Source organism: Penicillium solitum, assembly GCF_028829755.1.
Source record: "Penicillium solitum strain IBT 25940 chromosome Unknown utg000001l_segment0_segment0, whole genome shotgun sequence".
In the NCBI taxonomy this organism is placed as follows: Eukaryota; Fungi; Ascomycota; class Eurotiomycetes; order Eurotiales; family Aspergillaceae; genus Penicillium; species Penicillium solitum.
The window spans coordinates 7,014,949-7,029,888 of NW_027072121.1; the positions used below are offsets into that span (position 1 = coordinate 7,014,949).

At 45.2% G+C, this 14,940-nt stretch overlaps 7 protein-coding genes across 7 annotated transcripts; 4 read left to right on the plus strand and 3 right to left on the minus strand.

Moving 5' to 3' along the window:
- Nucleotides 1-1,264: 1,264 nt before the first annotated feature.
- On the plus strand, nucleotides 1,265-2,308 carry N7455_002664 (uncharacterized protein; the record flags this gene model as incomplete). The annotated part of the gene is made up of 1 exon (XM_040953397.2): nucleotides 1,265-2,308. One exon carries the CDS (start codon nucleotides 1,265-1,267, stop codon nucleotides 2,306-2,308), a length of 1,044 nt encoding a protein of 347 aa, XP_040816318.2.
- Nucleotides 2,309-2,524: 216 nt separating this feature from the next.
- On the minus strand, nucleotides 2,525-3,633 carry N7455_002665 (DUF1295 domain protein; the record flags this gene model as incomplete). Its single annotated transcript, XM_040953234.2, has 2 exons — nucleotides 2,525-3,211; nucleotides 3,265-3,633. 2 exons carry the CDS (start codon nucleotides 3,631-3,633, stop codon nucleotides 2,525-2,527), a joined length of 1,056 nt encoding a protein of 351 aa, XP_040816107.2.
- Nucleotides 3,634-3,898: 265 nt separating this feature from the next.
- N7455_002666 (DNA topoisomerase 3) lies at nucleotides 3,899-6,086 on the plus strand (the record flags this gene model as incomplete). The annotated part of the gene is made up of 7 exons (XM_040953430.2): nucleotides 3,899-3,985; nucleotides 4,037-4,237; nucleotides 4,288-4,466; nucleotides 4,519-4,688; nucleotides 4,737-5,059; nucleotides 5,111-5,247; nucleotides 5,297-6,086. The coding sequence occupies 7 exons, from the start codon at nucleotides 3,899-3,901 to the stop codon at nucleotides 6,084-6,086; spliced, it is 1,887 nt and encodes a 628-aa protein (XP_040816360.2).
- Nucleotides 6,087-6,229: 143 nt separating this feature from the next.
- N7455_002667 (uncharacterized protein) lies at nucleotides 6,230-7,285 on the minus strand (the record flags this gene model as incomplete). The annotated part of the gene is made up of 1 exon (XM_040953399.2): nucleotides 6,230-7,285. One exon carries the CDS (start codon nucleotides 7,283-7,285, stop codon nucleotides 6,230-6,232), a length of 1,056 nt encoding a protein of 351 aa, XP_040816239.2.
- Nucleotides 7,286-8,692: 1,407 nt separating this feature from the next.
- On the minus strand, nucleotides 8,693-9,275 carry N7455_002668 (uncharacterized protein; the record flags this gene model as incomplete). The annotated part of the gene is made up of 3 exons (XM_040953236.2): nucleotides 8,693-8,971; nucleotides 9,023-9,094; nucleotides 9,150-9,275. The coding sequence occupies 3 exons, from the start codon at nucleotides 9,273-9,275 to the stop codon at nucleotides 8,693-8,695; spliced, it is 477 nt and encodes a 158-aa protein (XP_040816313.2).
- A 469-nt stretch (nucleotides 9,276-9,744) lies between these two features.
- Nucleotides 9,745-10,658, plus strand: N7455_002669 (uncharacterized protein; the record flags this gene model as incomplete). The annotated part of the gene is made up of 2 exons (XM_040953291.2): nucleotides 9,745-10,099; nucleotides 10,153-10,658. The coding sequence occupies 2 exons, from the start codon at nucleotides 9,745-9,747 to the stop codon at nucleotides 10,656-10,658; spliced, it is 861 nt and encodes a 286-aa protein (XP_040816315.2).
- A 1,112-nt stretch (nucleotides 10,659-11,770) lies between these two features.
- N7455_002670 (uncharacterized protein) lies at nucleotides 11,771-12,673 on the plus strand (the record flags this gene model as incomplete). Its single annotated transcript, XM_040953354.2, has 1 exon — nucleotides 11,771-12,673. The coding sequence occupies one exon, from the start codon at nucleotides 11,771-11,773 to the stop codon at nucleotides 12,671-12,673; it is 903 nt and encodes a 300-aa protein (XP_040816268.2).
- Nucleotides 12,674-14,940: the final 2,267 nt, after the last annotated feature.

Consider the following 14,940-nt stretch of genomic DNA (forward strand, 5'->3'; position numbering starts at 1 on the left):
TTGGCTAATAAGGTATCAAAATCTCCTTTCATGGCAGTGACACGTCCGAGACATGACAATGTCTTGCGCTTTATCCTCAATTGTTCCCTTTGAGGTATGTCTCAAACACCCATCCAAGGAAGTTGATTCAATTCAAAAATTCTTCATTGTGAATAAAGACTAGTGCATACAGGTAGGGCTACGGCTGGTTTTAGATGCCATCGCGCCAACCCATACAATTCGTTTACCGCCTATTTTACCTTGCTCTCACCTATATACTCAACTCTAGGGACCCATATGATTGATTCCTCGGCTTCTCCCATCTAAAAGGTCATTACCGAGATTGAGATCGGTAATATTGAATGATATAGAAGGACTCTTGTTTTCTAGGAATGATAAGAAGAGTCGGCCGCTTATACGGCTTTGTCATGTCTTTTGGATGCTCTTTTGGGTGCTCTTTTTAGGTGTATACTTTTCTATGTATAACCTTTTAATTTGATGCTTCTTATTAAGATATTCTTCCATTGAATGAAAATCATTCAATATAGTATTAAAGAAATCTTTTAGGGTTAAATATTCAGTAGTAAATCCTTTAGGATTATATAGGGCTTCTAAACGAAGCCAGGCCTCTTGAGCACTCTCTATATCTTTTAGATATAGGAGGGGGCCATCGTCACAATAAAGCTTTAAAAGCGAGATTGCTTTATTATTCTTTACGCCAGTTGAAGAAGCTTCAATAGGCATATATAGGTCTTCTTTTATTAGGGCAGCTTTAACCCTAATTGACCATATAATATAGTTCTCCGAGCCCCTAAGCTTAGGGAGATATATCTTATCTAGGGAGGTCATAGTAAGATATATAGATAATATCGGAGAAAGATAAACTATATATATATATAAGAGTATATATATATATAATCTTTTACTATATATAGTAAGGTATACTATATATAGTATATAGCCTGGCAAAAATTGTCTAAAACCTGCCGTAGTAGTGCATACAAACCCACAAAGAGACTCAAGGCAAAGAGGACAAACGGTCTAGCTATGAAGACGGCATCTATATAAATGAAAGAGCTAAAGACTGATCAAGAACACATTTATGGCACTCAGTCTATTAGCAATATAGTCCAATCCCCCAAACCCTATAGCTAAGTTCATACGAGAGCATTACACTCCAAGGGGAAACATCTAGCCCTTGAACGCCAATTAAATCAACATTTTCCTGTCCTCGGGCAATAGTTCATCTGTCAGAGCTTCAGACCGGGATCCCGATTCATCGAAGATGCTGCCTATCCCTGCACTTCGAGACGAGAATAGTTGGGATTTACTCAGTGATGACACAAGTTCCGACAAGAGCAGCCCAAAAGTCGAGACGGAGTGGACGAGCGATGCTATCCGCGCATTCGACCGTGTTTGGCACGATCCAGCGAGGAGAAAGCAGCCCGGCTGTTTTCAGACTGGCAGCAGCGAATCAAGCAGGACTGCTGTATCTCAAAGTAGACAGACCCTGGCCCCAGACACTTATACTACTCCACACAGGATGATAACACTGGAGCAGTCTCATCAATATTGGCATACCACTGAACAACCCTATCAGCTTTCGCACGACACGATCTCCCGATTCTACAGTCCGGACTGTTTGAAAGAAAAGCTCCTCGGCCCGGAGAACTACAAGGATTGGGCGGACCGGATGAAGAAGAGCCTTGAGCAGTGCGGAGGATTGTGGATCACTGATGCTGATCTTGAAGTGTCGACGCACATCGACTTGAGCACACAAGGCATTCAGTCCAACCTGAATCTTTGGATGATGGTTTTCAGCAATGTGTCACACCCCATACGATGGGAACTGTGTGCTCTGGGGGAATTGGACGCACGGGAGACGTGGCAATTTCTGGAGAGAACGTATGGGGGAGACGTTCCCATGAAGATGCGTTCGGTCAAGGGCCTACGTGATATCATAGGTATTAAGTATGACGATTGTGCGTCATTAAAAGAATACATAGAGAAGATGGTGTTGTGCAGCCGAGCGATTCAATGTAACCACGGAGAGAAATATGGTGGCGATGGAGGGAAACACAATGGCCGCGGAAAGAATCGTAACCATTTGAGAGGAGACGGAACCAACGAATGGCTATGGTGCCAGCTCATCTTGGCTAATATTGGTCCGGAGTGGGAGGCTTGGGTCTCTGAGCTGGTGGGGAAATTCGAAGATAAAGAGAAAATGAATGTTGCAATATGCACTTTCAGAGGACTCTTCCCAATCATCGAAGCAGAACAAGCACGTCGCATGCAAGTTGCTCGTTACACGAAGAATTGTGGTGCGTGACCATGTCTTTAAGAAGTCCTGTCAATATGTATCTCATGTTTTCAGTCTGTTGCGATGAGTGATTAGTGCCTGAACGTATTAAAAAATAGTGTGCATTGTGTCAAAATCGATAGTTTGAGGTAAAATGGTAAGAAAGTGCAGAAAATCACAGGACCAACACGTCCACCCATATAGCAAAGATCCTCATCATCCTCTGCTTATATATCAACCAACACATTAAGTGCTCTTCTTGCTAGTCTTCTTGGTAGTCTTTGCCTTGACAGACAAGCGAGGGATAAACCTGCCAACACGAGCTTGGTAGTCGCTGTACTCGGGGTACTTGCCAGCGGTGATAGCCTCAGTTAGACGCACGCTTCCCTGGAAAATAGCAAGATATCCCAAAGCACCCAGACCGGCCCAGTTGTAGTAAGTCTCGGTGCGGTAGCAGGACCACAGATACATGGTCAACCAAAAGGCCTGCTCGGCAACAAAGTTGGGGTGTCGCGACCAAGACCAGAGGCCACTGACAACAAAGCCCCGTTCAAGATCTTCAGCGGAAAACTGGTCCTTGTAAGGCTCAGGAATGCGCGCGTTGGTTTGGTACTCCTTTTTAGCGGATTGGAACTTCCACTGCTGCCCGTCGGCGAAGAATTCGATAATGATGAAGAAAAACGCAGCACGAGAGAAGGCCAAGTCAGGAAGGCCAAAGGTATCGGTTCCCTGGTTGTATGCGGCGACAACAAAAATGTAGGTGGGAGCAGTGACGAGAAGGAGCAGTAGCGACTGAGCGATTGCAATGAATCCGAGGTTGAAGATCATGAAAAGGAAGCTATTGTTCACTTTAGAGCGCACGATCTGCCAGCGGTAATCTTCCGAGCCAATCGAGTATCCTCCTTTGCGCCAGTAGTTGAAAGTCAAGCGAACCTATTCCATAATTCGTCAGCATATGTAGAGACTGGGAAGAATATCCAACTTACACTCCAGAGAACGCTGATGACAGCGATTGTATCCAAAGTCTGGGTCTGAATGCCGGACAAACGAGCCCAGACGGCGAAATGCACATTGTACAGCGCGGGGAGAATACTCCAAAACCGGTCTATTTGTGAATAGTTCCGGTTGATCTCGGCCGCGATAAAAAGCAAGCCAGCCAGAGCTCCACCAAAAGCAAGCGCAGAGACGAGGGGGTTGGTAGCTAGATAGACAGCTCGCAAGCTATACACATCGGTACCAGCTTCGCGCAAGCTGTCGGGTAGCCATTGCAACTGGGTCAAGTAGGGGAGAACAGTAAGCTGAAACGAGGTATAATCCAAAAGGGACTCCAAACGGGGAAGTGGTAAAGACACCATTGCTGTGCTATATAGGATCAAAATGCCGCAGGAGAAAAGTAAAACAAAACCGTTTGCTCCGGTGGAGTTGGTCGGGTATGTTGGCCAGTAGTTGCCTGATTGGGAATAGCGTGCCTAAAAGGGAATAAATGCCTCAGGCATAACAGCGCGTCTCAGGCATCCCATCTCTTCGCGTCCGAGCCATCCAGAACAAGATGTGATCGACATCAGGACATTCAAGGCCACCACCACGATGAACTCCATGTGATCTAGATTGGGGCTCATCATGGCTCGCAAAATCCTGTGTGTGGCCGAGAAGCCTGCCATTGCCCGCGCAGTGGCCACTCACTTGTCGGGAGGTGCTTTTCAGACAGTGGGTTCCATTTTAAAGAATTCCGATGAATCCAGCTAACATCAAGCATAGCATGCGATTCGAGGGAATCAGTATGTCAAGAACTATGAATTTGAGTTCAATTTTGGTGGTGCCTGGGGCAACTGCTCGGTCACCATGACCAGCGTAGTGGGCCATCTGACTGGCCTGGACTTTGATCGCCAGTACAAAGGCTGGATGTCCTGTCCTCCAGGGTCACTATTCGAGGCTCCTGTTCAAGAGACTGTTGACAAGGTGGGAAATTTCCAGCAGCTGTCTTGACTGTATGCTGATATCTTCACTAGGACAAGCTACCAATTGCGGAGAACATCCGCAACCAAGCCAAGTACTCTAAAGCCCTATTTATTTGGACCGATTGTGATCGCGAAGGTGAGCACATCGGTTCTGAAGTCCGTAATCAGGCAAAAGCAGGAAATGCTCGGATCGAGGTTAAGCGAGCCAAGTTCAGCAACACAGAAAGCGCGTAAGTAGTGTTGATTATTTTTTTGTGTCTACTAAAACTGACCTAAGTATAGACATGTTCGTCGGGCTGCTCTAGAACCAGTCAATCTCGACGAGTATCAGGCCAGTGCTGTGGCTGCCAGAATCGAGCTGGATCTTCGAATCGGTGCTGCATTCACCCGCCTACAGACTCTACAACTACAAACAGTAGTGGCAGCTTTGAAGGAAAAGGTTATCAGTTATGGTAAGTTGTTGCTCATTATAGATACTAGTAAACCAACTGACAAGTTAGGATCCTGTCAATTTCCTACTTTGGGATTCGTCGTCGACCGATACTTGAGAGTCCAGAATTTCAAACCAGAAACATTTTGGGGCATCAAGGTCATACTCAGCTGTGAAGGCAAGAAGGTCAACTTTCTCTGGAAGCGAGTACATTTATTTGACCGAGCAGTTGTGACGATGATGTTAGAGCGATGTTTGGTTGCAAAGCAAGCCAAAGTCACGAAAGTGAACCAGAAACCTACAAGCAAATGGCGGCCGTTGCCCTTGACTACGGTAGACCTACAGATGATGGGCAGTCGATTTCTTCGTTTGGACAGTCAGACTATCATGAAGGTAGGAAACCACTCTTGTATTGGATGTGGATGATATCTAACAAACTCAAAGGTAGCAGAAGCACTTTACACCAAGGGATTCATCAGCTATCCCAGAACCGAGACAGATCAGTTTGACAAAGCAATCGATCTAAAGAAACTGGTCGAAAAACAATACCCCGACAGCTCATGGGGTCAATACGCTCGAGAGTAAGCTTATTAGACTTGCCTTTCATATACAAAACTAATGCCTCTCTAGACTTATTGATGGCAAGTTCAGGACTCCTCGCTCTGGTCGTCACAATGACAAGGCCCATCCACCTATTCATCCTGTCAGCTGGGTTTCACCAAGTCAATTGAACGCCAATGAAAAGAAGGTCTATGAATTTGTTGCCCGTCGATTCCTCGCCTGCTGTTCTGATGACGCCAAAGGCCAGAGCACAGATATTGAAATTCAATATGGCGATGAATCCTTCCACACCAATGGCCTCATCGTGTTGGAGAGAAATTACTTGGATGTATACGTGTACGATAAGTGGGAAAGCAGCCAGCAACTTCCTAAGTTTGAACTGGGGGAGCTCTTTGAGCCCACAGAAGCCAATATTTTCGAAGGCAAAACAACTGCTCCGAACTATCTGACTGAGCCCGAGCTCATTGGCCTGATGGATGCCAACGGGATTGGTACCGATGCCACCATGGCGGAGCATATTGCCAAGATCAAAGAACGTGAATACGTCGCCATAAACCAACGAGGCAGCGGCCGCAGCTCAGTGCAGGAATTCATTCCGACCCGCTTAGGCGTTGCCCTTGTGGAAGGGTATGACAATGTTGTCGAGGGTCTCCCTAATAGTGTGTCTCTCAGCAAGCCGTTCCTTCGCAAGGAGATGGAATTGAGAATGGTTGAGATCTGCTCGGGCACCAAAACTCGACAGGAGGTCGTTCAGCAAAGTCTGGATATGTACCGAGAAGTCTTCATCCACACACAGAGACGCATCAACATGCTGAAGACTGCTTGTCGCAAGTATCTTGTTGAAGGAACCACGTCATGATTGTCAGTCGCTTACAAAAGGGATCATGTATAATCATAATGAAATATTCAATTGATTGAACCTTTCTGTCTCCAACCTTGAAATTAATTAAAATTTCAGACATTCAAAAAGAAAGGAACATGAAATGTGAATCTTCGTATGCCCTAGTCCTGACCATTGCACTGAGGTCCTTTTCCCTTCTTAGCACCCTGGTTTCCCACGAATCTGGGAATTCCGTTGGGTTTTTCTGCGGTGTTGCGATTGTAACCTCCATTCATCTGCTCGGGGGTAGGGCTCTTGCTTAAATCCAAATTGGGCGGGTCCAATCCTTCGGGTAGGTCGCTGGACATGTTCTTCGCCATCAATATGTTAAGCCAAGCCAATTGTCTCGGAATCTGAGTGAAATTTTCAGTATTTTTCATTAGATTCTGGTGTTGTTGACTGACCTCGTCCAATTTGGACTCAATGTCAATCATCCCGGACTTGTATTTGTTTTCCATAATACCAACAATATGCAACATACAATTTTGGAGGTCGGCTGAAGAGTTTGTGATGGACTCTGCCAAGTGAACGAAAACAGGTCGTACTTGTTCATTTTCTCTTCGAAACTGTCGGATCTCTAACATCAAGATACGGAATTGTTCTTGCACGCCGCTCATTCGGTCAATATAATCGTATTGCAAATCCTCGACGTGCTGCTTGATGTTATTCATCACCCCAAATCCCATTATTTGCATTGTGAGAATGACGAAAACGAGCATAGCCATGACAGTGAAATACGGCGTGTTAGTCTGGACTAAGTGAGACTGCTGCAGTTGTTGGTAGCTGGGCTGCGTTGCCGAGCTGTCGTTCAGATAGAACGAGACGGGCATCGCCGTAGCACCCAGGTCTAACATGGGCGTTGTAACTTCTGGGTTGTTGATGTGTAGTGATGATACTGCATCGGCTGATTTTTCCAGGGCCAGCCTGGCATTCTCATACTGTTGAACATCGAGTGAAAGTTGTAGAAGGAGGTCGTGATCTGAGATTGTGTCGTCGTCGGGGAAGATCAAAGGGTGAATTTTGCGCAGGTTGTGAATGGAATACGCAATTTCAAAAGAGCTGAGACTCCGCCAAAAGAACGAGTTGGAAGGGGTGACTCCCGTCAACGGAATGGAATGCCAGAGGCCAATTCCGCTGAGGCCGGTAAAAATGGCTCCCAGCACCAGTTGGTCGAACATGTGAGTTTAATATCAGATCAGTGAATTTCAAGAAACTCAAGGAAATCTCCGTCTTTCTCGGTGTCTTGAGAGCTTAAATACATCGCGAAGAAGGCAAGACTGCAACAATGAATAGGCAACTCTTTGTTTAATTCATAGTGTTTCCTATATTCAAACTTGAATATCCATTCATTGTTTGGGCTGGTGATTGTTTGAGAGTTGCATTATGTCTAACATGATGGTTTCTTTATTTGGTTGATTTTTATATTTAGCTATCTTTTTGAATATCTCTCACTTATATTTTACTCTATTCTTACCATGACAATAGACAATAGACAATAGGGCCCGTCTCGAGATATATCAATAGATCTGATCATATTCAACAATGTTGAGCTAAACCTCATTGTCTAAGCGCACACAACAATGCACTCAGAGAAAATCACTCATAAGAACATGTCAGACAGGGTTCAAACTAGTGCTCCCAATAATAGGGGCTTTTCCAGAAATACAACAACCCCCTTTAATCGTATTAAAAAGATTATGAGATTTAGGGAAACGCTTAACACGAACAAGAAAAGCATTATTATCACACTAGTTCCTATGTATACGTTTTAGACTGTGAATCTTCTAGCGTACAAGTGATCGATCCTGATGCTCTATTTATTCAGGGTAATCTAATATCCATACCATAGAATATTGATTGATGTTTGACTTGTAACAAACTAAATCAAACTGACAACAGAGGCATGGGTGGATTTCTCAATGACTTCCTCATGTAGTTAGCCACGTTCATTATCTGCATTTGCTAGAAGATGAACATAACTAGAGACAGGCGCAAAGAACTGTTTCCGTGTTTATGTCGTAGGTTTCCATCCTTGAAACACTTGTCTGTGCTATCACTAGCAGGTGTCCAAGATGGATAAAACATTTCAATTCTATAGAGCTCAGATAAAATACAAGGCCTAATTTCCCTAATGGCAGGCGCTGGTGAATCTTCAGCTTGTGCTGTCGACACAATGACCATCAGCAGGATCGAGATTACTGTCGGCAAGACTACCAGCGAACTTGAAATTGGATAGGGATTAAGCTCCAGGCTACCTATGTTGACCTGGGGTCTCTCTCAAGATTTGTTGAGATATCGGATTTGTGTGTTCTTTTATGATATTGAATTACATATGCTATGCATTATAACCCCTAGGATTTATTGTATTACCCTACTAGGCCCGTGAGGCCCACACCTGTCCTGCCGAGGTCAGGGCCTCACGTCCTAAATTAATTACGTGTGATATTGAATAGTTGATCCACTTCATTCGATGGTAAAATAACTTATGAGCTTAGTGCATATGCGGCAATTTTCGATGGCGACATAGAAAGAGGCAACATCTGCTAAGAGGGAGAACTTTAGTCTGCCGCAGTATCTTCATCGTCTCAATCGTCGTCCTCATCGTCGTCGTCGTCGTCCGCATATTCCTCATCGTCTTCCTTTGCACGCTTGTTCCCAGCATGGTCATCCTCCGCATCGTCGTCGTCGTCGTCGTCGCTGTTATTGTCGTCGTCGTCATCTTCTTCAGCCTCAAACAGGGAGTTGTACCACCGCATGGCGGCATCCTTCCTGGCCTGCGTCAATCGACCTGTGGCACTCGTCGAGAGGCGTAGGCCATGCCTGATGAGGTGTTGACGAAGGTTGTTAGTCGCAGAGGTAGGGACCTATATTCAATTAATAGCCAATTCGGAGAGCCTTGGTATAAATGCACTGACATGGTTGTGTCTACATCCCGGTACGCGACAATAGACCTCGCCATGGTACACAATGATTTCACCAGCAGAGTTCTGTTAACACAATTAGTAAAAGTTTTCGCAGTTGATTCTCCTCATATAGACTTACCGTCGTGTAAAGTGGGAGTGTGAGCTCCCGACCCTCGGTCTTGACGAGATACTCTCTGTACGCGTTGCAGGATCGTAGAAATGCGGGACAGTTATAGCTGTCTAGCAAAGGATCAGAGACTGACATTTTGAAAGCTGTTTCGGTTTCAGAGTTCTTTTCCGGTAGAAGAGAGGATGAAGAGGAAAGCGATTGAGAGAGGAAAAGTGGTTGAGATACTCTTAGCAGGTGGGCAGCTCTTTCCTTGCCACAGATATTTCCCTCTTCGACAACACCTCTTCTCCCTTCTCCTTCATCCTCTCTCTTTTTCTTTTTCTTTTTGAACCTCTTCCCTCAACCACATCGACTCTACTCTTCGTTATTTGCCTCTCAACTCTCACAGCCAACATGGGCTTCTTGTTCGCAACACCGAGTGATGTGACGCTCATCGTCATTGAAGAGCCGAGCGAAAAGACGAAAACAAGAAGAAGACAGCCTTATTTCACGTTGATCGCTCAAAACTGATCGCAAGCAGTCCGTACTTTGAAAGAATGTTCTCATCTCGGTGGGAAGGATCCGAAGTCGCAATCTCACTCTCAGAGGCGACACGATCAAAAGCATGGAAGTGATGTTGGGGGAGATTCATGGAGTGGACACCAAGCCAGAGACTGTCTCTGTTGCAGATGTCTGGTACACCATCAAGGCCTGCAACAAGTATCAACTGGATCCCAAAAAAGATCTGATGGACTGGTTCGCACAATGGATCAAATGGATTGACCAGGAAAAACCCGCAAGATGGGAGGATTGGGCTTTCAATCGCCAGCTTCTATTTCCTTGCTATTTCATTGACCACGCAAAAGCGTTCCAACACGTGTCAAAGAGACTCATCTACAACACGCCAGGTCATATCACGGAAATGGCACCGACAGACTCGCCATCTTTTGAGCCAATGCATATGCCCACTATCGTCATGCGTTAGTTGAAATCACTCACAGCTCAAGGCTAAATGGTTCTAACTCGAAAACAGAACAACTGAACGCAGCTAGAGGGCGGCTCAGAACCATTCTTCAAAGATCTCTTTTTAAAGATGCAAACGTGGCTATCGATTATGCTCATTGTGATTGTGCAGCACGAAATATCTTTTTCTACATAAGGGAACTACATCGAGTCGGGGTCAGGCCTCTGGATAGTGACATCCACAAAAATTGTGTCCGAGACATTCTTGATCGACTGGAGAACTTCGATGATGACACGATCACAAACGGCCATCCAGAATCAGCAAAGATATGTAATGCGTGCTCCCGCTCCTGGAAACGTGTGGTGGAGTATATACGAAGACAGGTTGTAAGCTATTTCGACGGCCTGTGTTTGGATTGCATGCAGAATAATCCAGACGAGAATCCTGAGTACTGGGCTCTCGACACCCCAAGATACGTGTATGACAACACTTGCCGCATCAGACATGGCGAACCGAGCTGGTACTTCAGCTTTATGGGGCGTCGTGACAGAAATCCATACCGTATGCAATCCTGAATGAACAAGAAGGAAAAATCTTGACTGCATAATGGTACTCATCCCTCACCCTGAGATTTTACCAAGCGATCTATGCCCATTTCTCTTCCTATTAACTTGATTTCCCCTACTTCCCAAGTGCCGCAACCATGCTTATGGCAAGCTCAGATATCTACAATGCTAGGTATTCTTGAGCCATCAACCGGTGAATACATGTTTGAAGTGTTAGCGAAATATGTACCAAATAGGTAATAATCTGACTGCTTGTTTACAAGACATTAGAACGTCTGCACATCTAGCTCCGTCCCTAGACGCTAACTTATTTTAAATGTAGAGTCTAACATGGACACCTTATGTAAATTATTCAAACGAGAAATAAAAACTGCATACTCGGGGCATAGTAGATCAGTATTGCTAATTGTTCCCCTTGTAGCTCCAAAAGACCTATATAATATAGGTAGAATATTGATTTAAAATTCCGGTATATTAAGCTTCCTAGTGCCGTCAGAGGTGGTGAGGTAATATTCAATGAGAATTTTGTCTCGTAGGCTTTTACTCTCCCTCTTCATAGTTACACATGCCACTTTAGCATGTTTTCATCCTAGCACGGTCTCGAAATAACCCGGTTCTGAGGTCAGCACTGTCAAGTCGGAAGATCTCAATTTCCATGAGACGTACCCTGCAGCGTAATTGCCGAGCTCATTCGCCGTTGGCTACCAGCATCTTCATTTTATTGTCAGCACTAATCGTGAATCGGGTCGTGTACTTAGATCTGTTCCATATTTTGCACGGAGTGGCTATGCTCATACATTGGACCAATGATAGGCCAACGACTAACCCACAACGAAAACACGTTACGAAGACATGAGCAATGAAATACTACCTCGCCATACACTCGGTGTTATGGCGCAGAGCTCTCCAGGCCTTCCAAGCTCTCCGCGGCTCGCTCCTCCCGGGCTTCGTCGGTGGATCGGGACCCGAAGGTCCGTGTGTCGTTATACATTTGAAATGTATCCCCCACCTTCAAGCCATTTGGTGTATTTTAAACCCCCGAATAATACTCTGTGACAACTTGAGCATGTCAGTTTCCCCTTTCACTCCACTCAACTGAGAATACTCCACTACCACTCCAAATGGCCTCTCCTAGTAATGTTATTGTTTTTGGCGCAACTGGAAGCGTTGGCTCGGCTGCCGCTCTTAAGGCATATCAAGAGGGCGCAAAAGTTACTCTCGCCATGCGCGATCCTTCAATGCCCATTCCGACACTCGGTGACATCTCCGCCGAGAAAGTCCAAGCAGACCTCACCAAACCTGAAACCGTCCGGACTGCAGTTCGCCAGAGTGGTGCCAAGACCGCCTTTGTCTATGCAATCCAAGGTATTCCAGATGGCATGCGGCCTACCTTTGTGGCGCTTAAAGAAGGTGGAATCGAATATGTCGTTCTTCTGAGTAGCTTCCTCGTCCAGGGCGATCGACATGCTACACCACCCTCTGACATAGTTACATATGCCCATGCAAAAGTGGAGATAGATCTTGAGAGTGTCTTTGGTAGCCGGTGCTGTGCTGTGCGACCAGCTTATTTCGCGAGCAATGTTCTACATTTCAAGGATGAAATTGCGCAGGGCGAGGTCAGGCTGCCAAACCCTGACGCCGAATTCGACTGGATCTCACCAAAAGACATTGGGCAAGTCATTGGGATGGTTCTAGCACATGGTACACAGGAGAGTTTCATCCCTTTGGTTGGACCAGATCGGTTATCCGTGAAGGATGCTTTGAGTATCATTAGCTGTGTTCTGAGCAAGGAAATCAAGATCACCGTTGTTGGAAAGGAACAGGCAGTGAAGGATATACAGCAGAGGGGACTTCCAGAGCCGGTTGCCAGGTGGTTTGTTGAATCTGTTACCGGACCGAGAAGCTTCATTTGGGATGAGCCGGATTTCGAAGCTGGAGTGGACAATGTGTGGAAGTATACCCACAAGACTCCAGAAAGGCTTGAGCAGTGGCTGGAGGAGAATAAGGAGAAGTTTACTGTATAGGTTGTGAGGAATCTATCATTGTATGAACAGACACGAACTTTATTGTAAAAATAAATTAAACCATAGAACCTTTTCAGTTCCACCCCCTTCTTCATTTACTTCGAACAGTTTCATTTATAGCTCTATTGCCAGCAAGAGTTACACTTTCCTACTTTTCCCAAGTGCTTCCGAACTCCCCTTTGCCTCTGTTTAACAGCTCCCTTCTTTCCTCCTATGCTATCTTCGAACTTCGAAAGACCTCAAGAGAGATCAATCAATCTTTTCACAATAAATATCGAAAACAAAATCGGTTTGTATTGCGCAACCGAACCAGAAACCTGCCAACCCTCCCACATTGGCCCAGACAACATTTGCTCCTCTTTCAACCATAAAGCAGGAGAATGAAAATTTCCTTATTTAATTGTATCAAAAGCCCAATCCATTAAACCAGTCACTCCAAAATTGTGACGTCCGTCATGATGATGCGCTTCGTGCTCCATCACACTAATCCAAGCTTTTGCATCACTTCGAGAATGTGAATACATCGCAAAGATCTTCGCCACGCTGCTTAGGAAGCAAAGCTCCGGAAGAGTTGCTCCAACCATCCATGCAGACATCAACTCAGTTGATATCTGCGCAAAGACATATTCCAACGGGTGCACGTCCAAAGCCGTTAATAGCCCATCTTGCTGAGTTTCATGGTGAAAGCGATGAATTCGTCGATATAACAATCTCCAATGAAGAACACGATGTATGCTGTAATACATCACGTCCGCAAAAATGTATCCAAATAAAAATTTCTGCAACAAGAGTGGAAAGGAAAGCTCCCCCCAGCCAACATCAGATACTGGCTGATGTTTGAACAACAAAAGTAGAAAATGGCCAGTTGCTCCAGCAGCAATGTTGATCAGGACTCGAACAAATGTCTTTAACGTTAACGTTCGAAAATATAGCACTTGTAAAAATGCCGCAGATAAAGCAATAACCAAAAGAGAAAAGTGTAACGCAAACACTTCAGTGACCTTTTGCTTCAACGGGTACGAAAAGGGATAAATCGATCGAGGATCAATCAATTGGGACATAATGCAATCGATATCAATCACTTGTACCACTGGGAAGATGCTGTACGGGCTTCGTGTACGATTCGATTGCTTTTCGCCAGTGCTCCGGTAGAGCTTGACGGGGGCTTTTGGAAGTTCTCCACTTGTATAAAAAGAAGAAGATGAGTTTGATAGAGTCAAGTTCAACAATGAAAGAGGTGGTCCTAATATATGTTGTATGTAGAATGCCCTAAATTCTCGGCGCCTATTTTGGCATCCCCACCCCCATGGTGATATGTATGTATGGGTGGCCTGAAAGGTGATATCAGGGGTGCCATGTATGCAAGGCCGCCAACGATATCACAGTTAACTAGAATATTTACTTTTCATATTCACTTACATAGAATCTCTAGAGACAGATTACGCCCGAGAAAAAGTTCAGGCAACCACCACTACCCACACTTTCCCCTACCAACTACCAACTACCAACGAAGAAGCAAGTGTTTATTAGAATTACCCTACTCTTCATGCCGTCCAACGTGATTAAAAAGCCTACAGATGCTTTCATTTATTGCTATATGTCGACCTGACGGTGATGAATATCGGCCAGTATCAAGGGAACAAGCACCCGGAATCACGGCCCAGTTGGTCGATCCCTGCAGGAGTAGCCTCCTGGAAAGGTCTCATCCTAACACACTGTATGGTGGAGAAAGTACTCGCTGAATCATCCAATCATATCGGTGGCGATGAAATTCTTGTCAGTGAACTTTTTTTCTTCTTCTTTTTTCCCACAATAAGAAGGCAAATAACTGATCTTTTTATAAGAGATGTTACCATTGAACTTATCTCGGGAAAGGATGTAGAAATTCTATTAAAACATCTGGGCAGAACGTGTGAAGATGACAAAAGTCCTTTGTCGGCCCTGGACAAACAAGCTTTCCCCTCGGCGGCCATAGCCCCACCCCCACGTATTTGTATCCCGTCAAGAATTAAAATCTGCACAGACGCTGCGACAGTCAAAAAGCCCAAGATTCCGAGTTCCTGTAGGACTTTCATTTCGCTCAGACAAAACATGCCTTTATTCGAGCTTGCAGTCATCGATTACAGTTACAGCGGGAGACGGAACTGTAGAAATTAAAGGCTTATATGATCCCGTTCCCCACTAGCCTAGCGCAGCCACCTCGTGATTCGGGCCCGGGCATGCGGAACCCTCCTGCTAGAATGCCAATGATCATGATCCATGAGTAC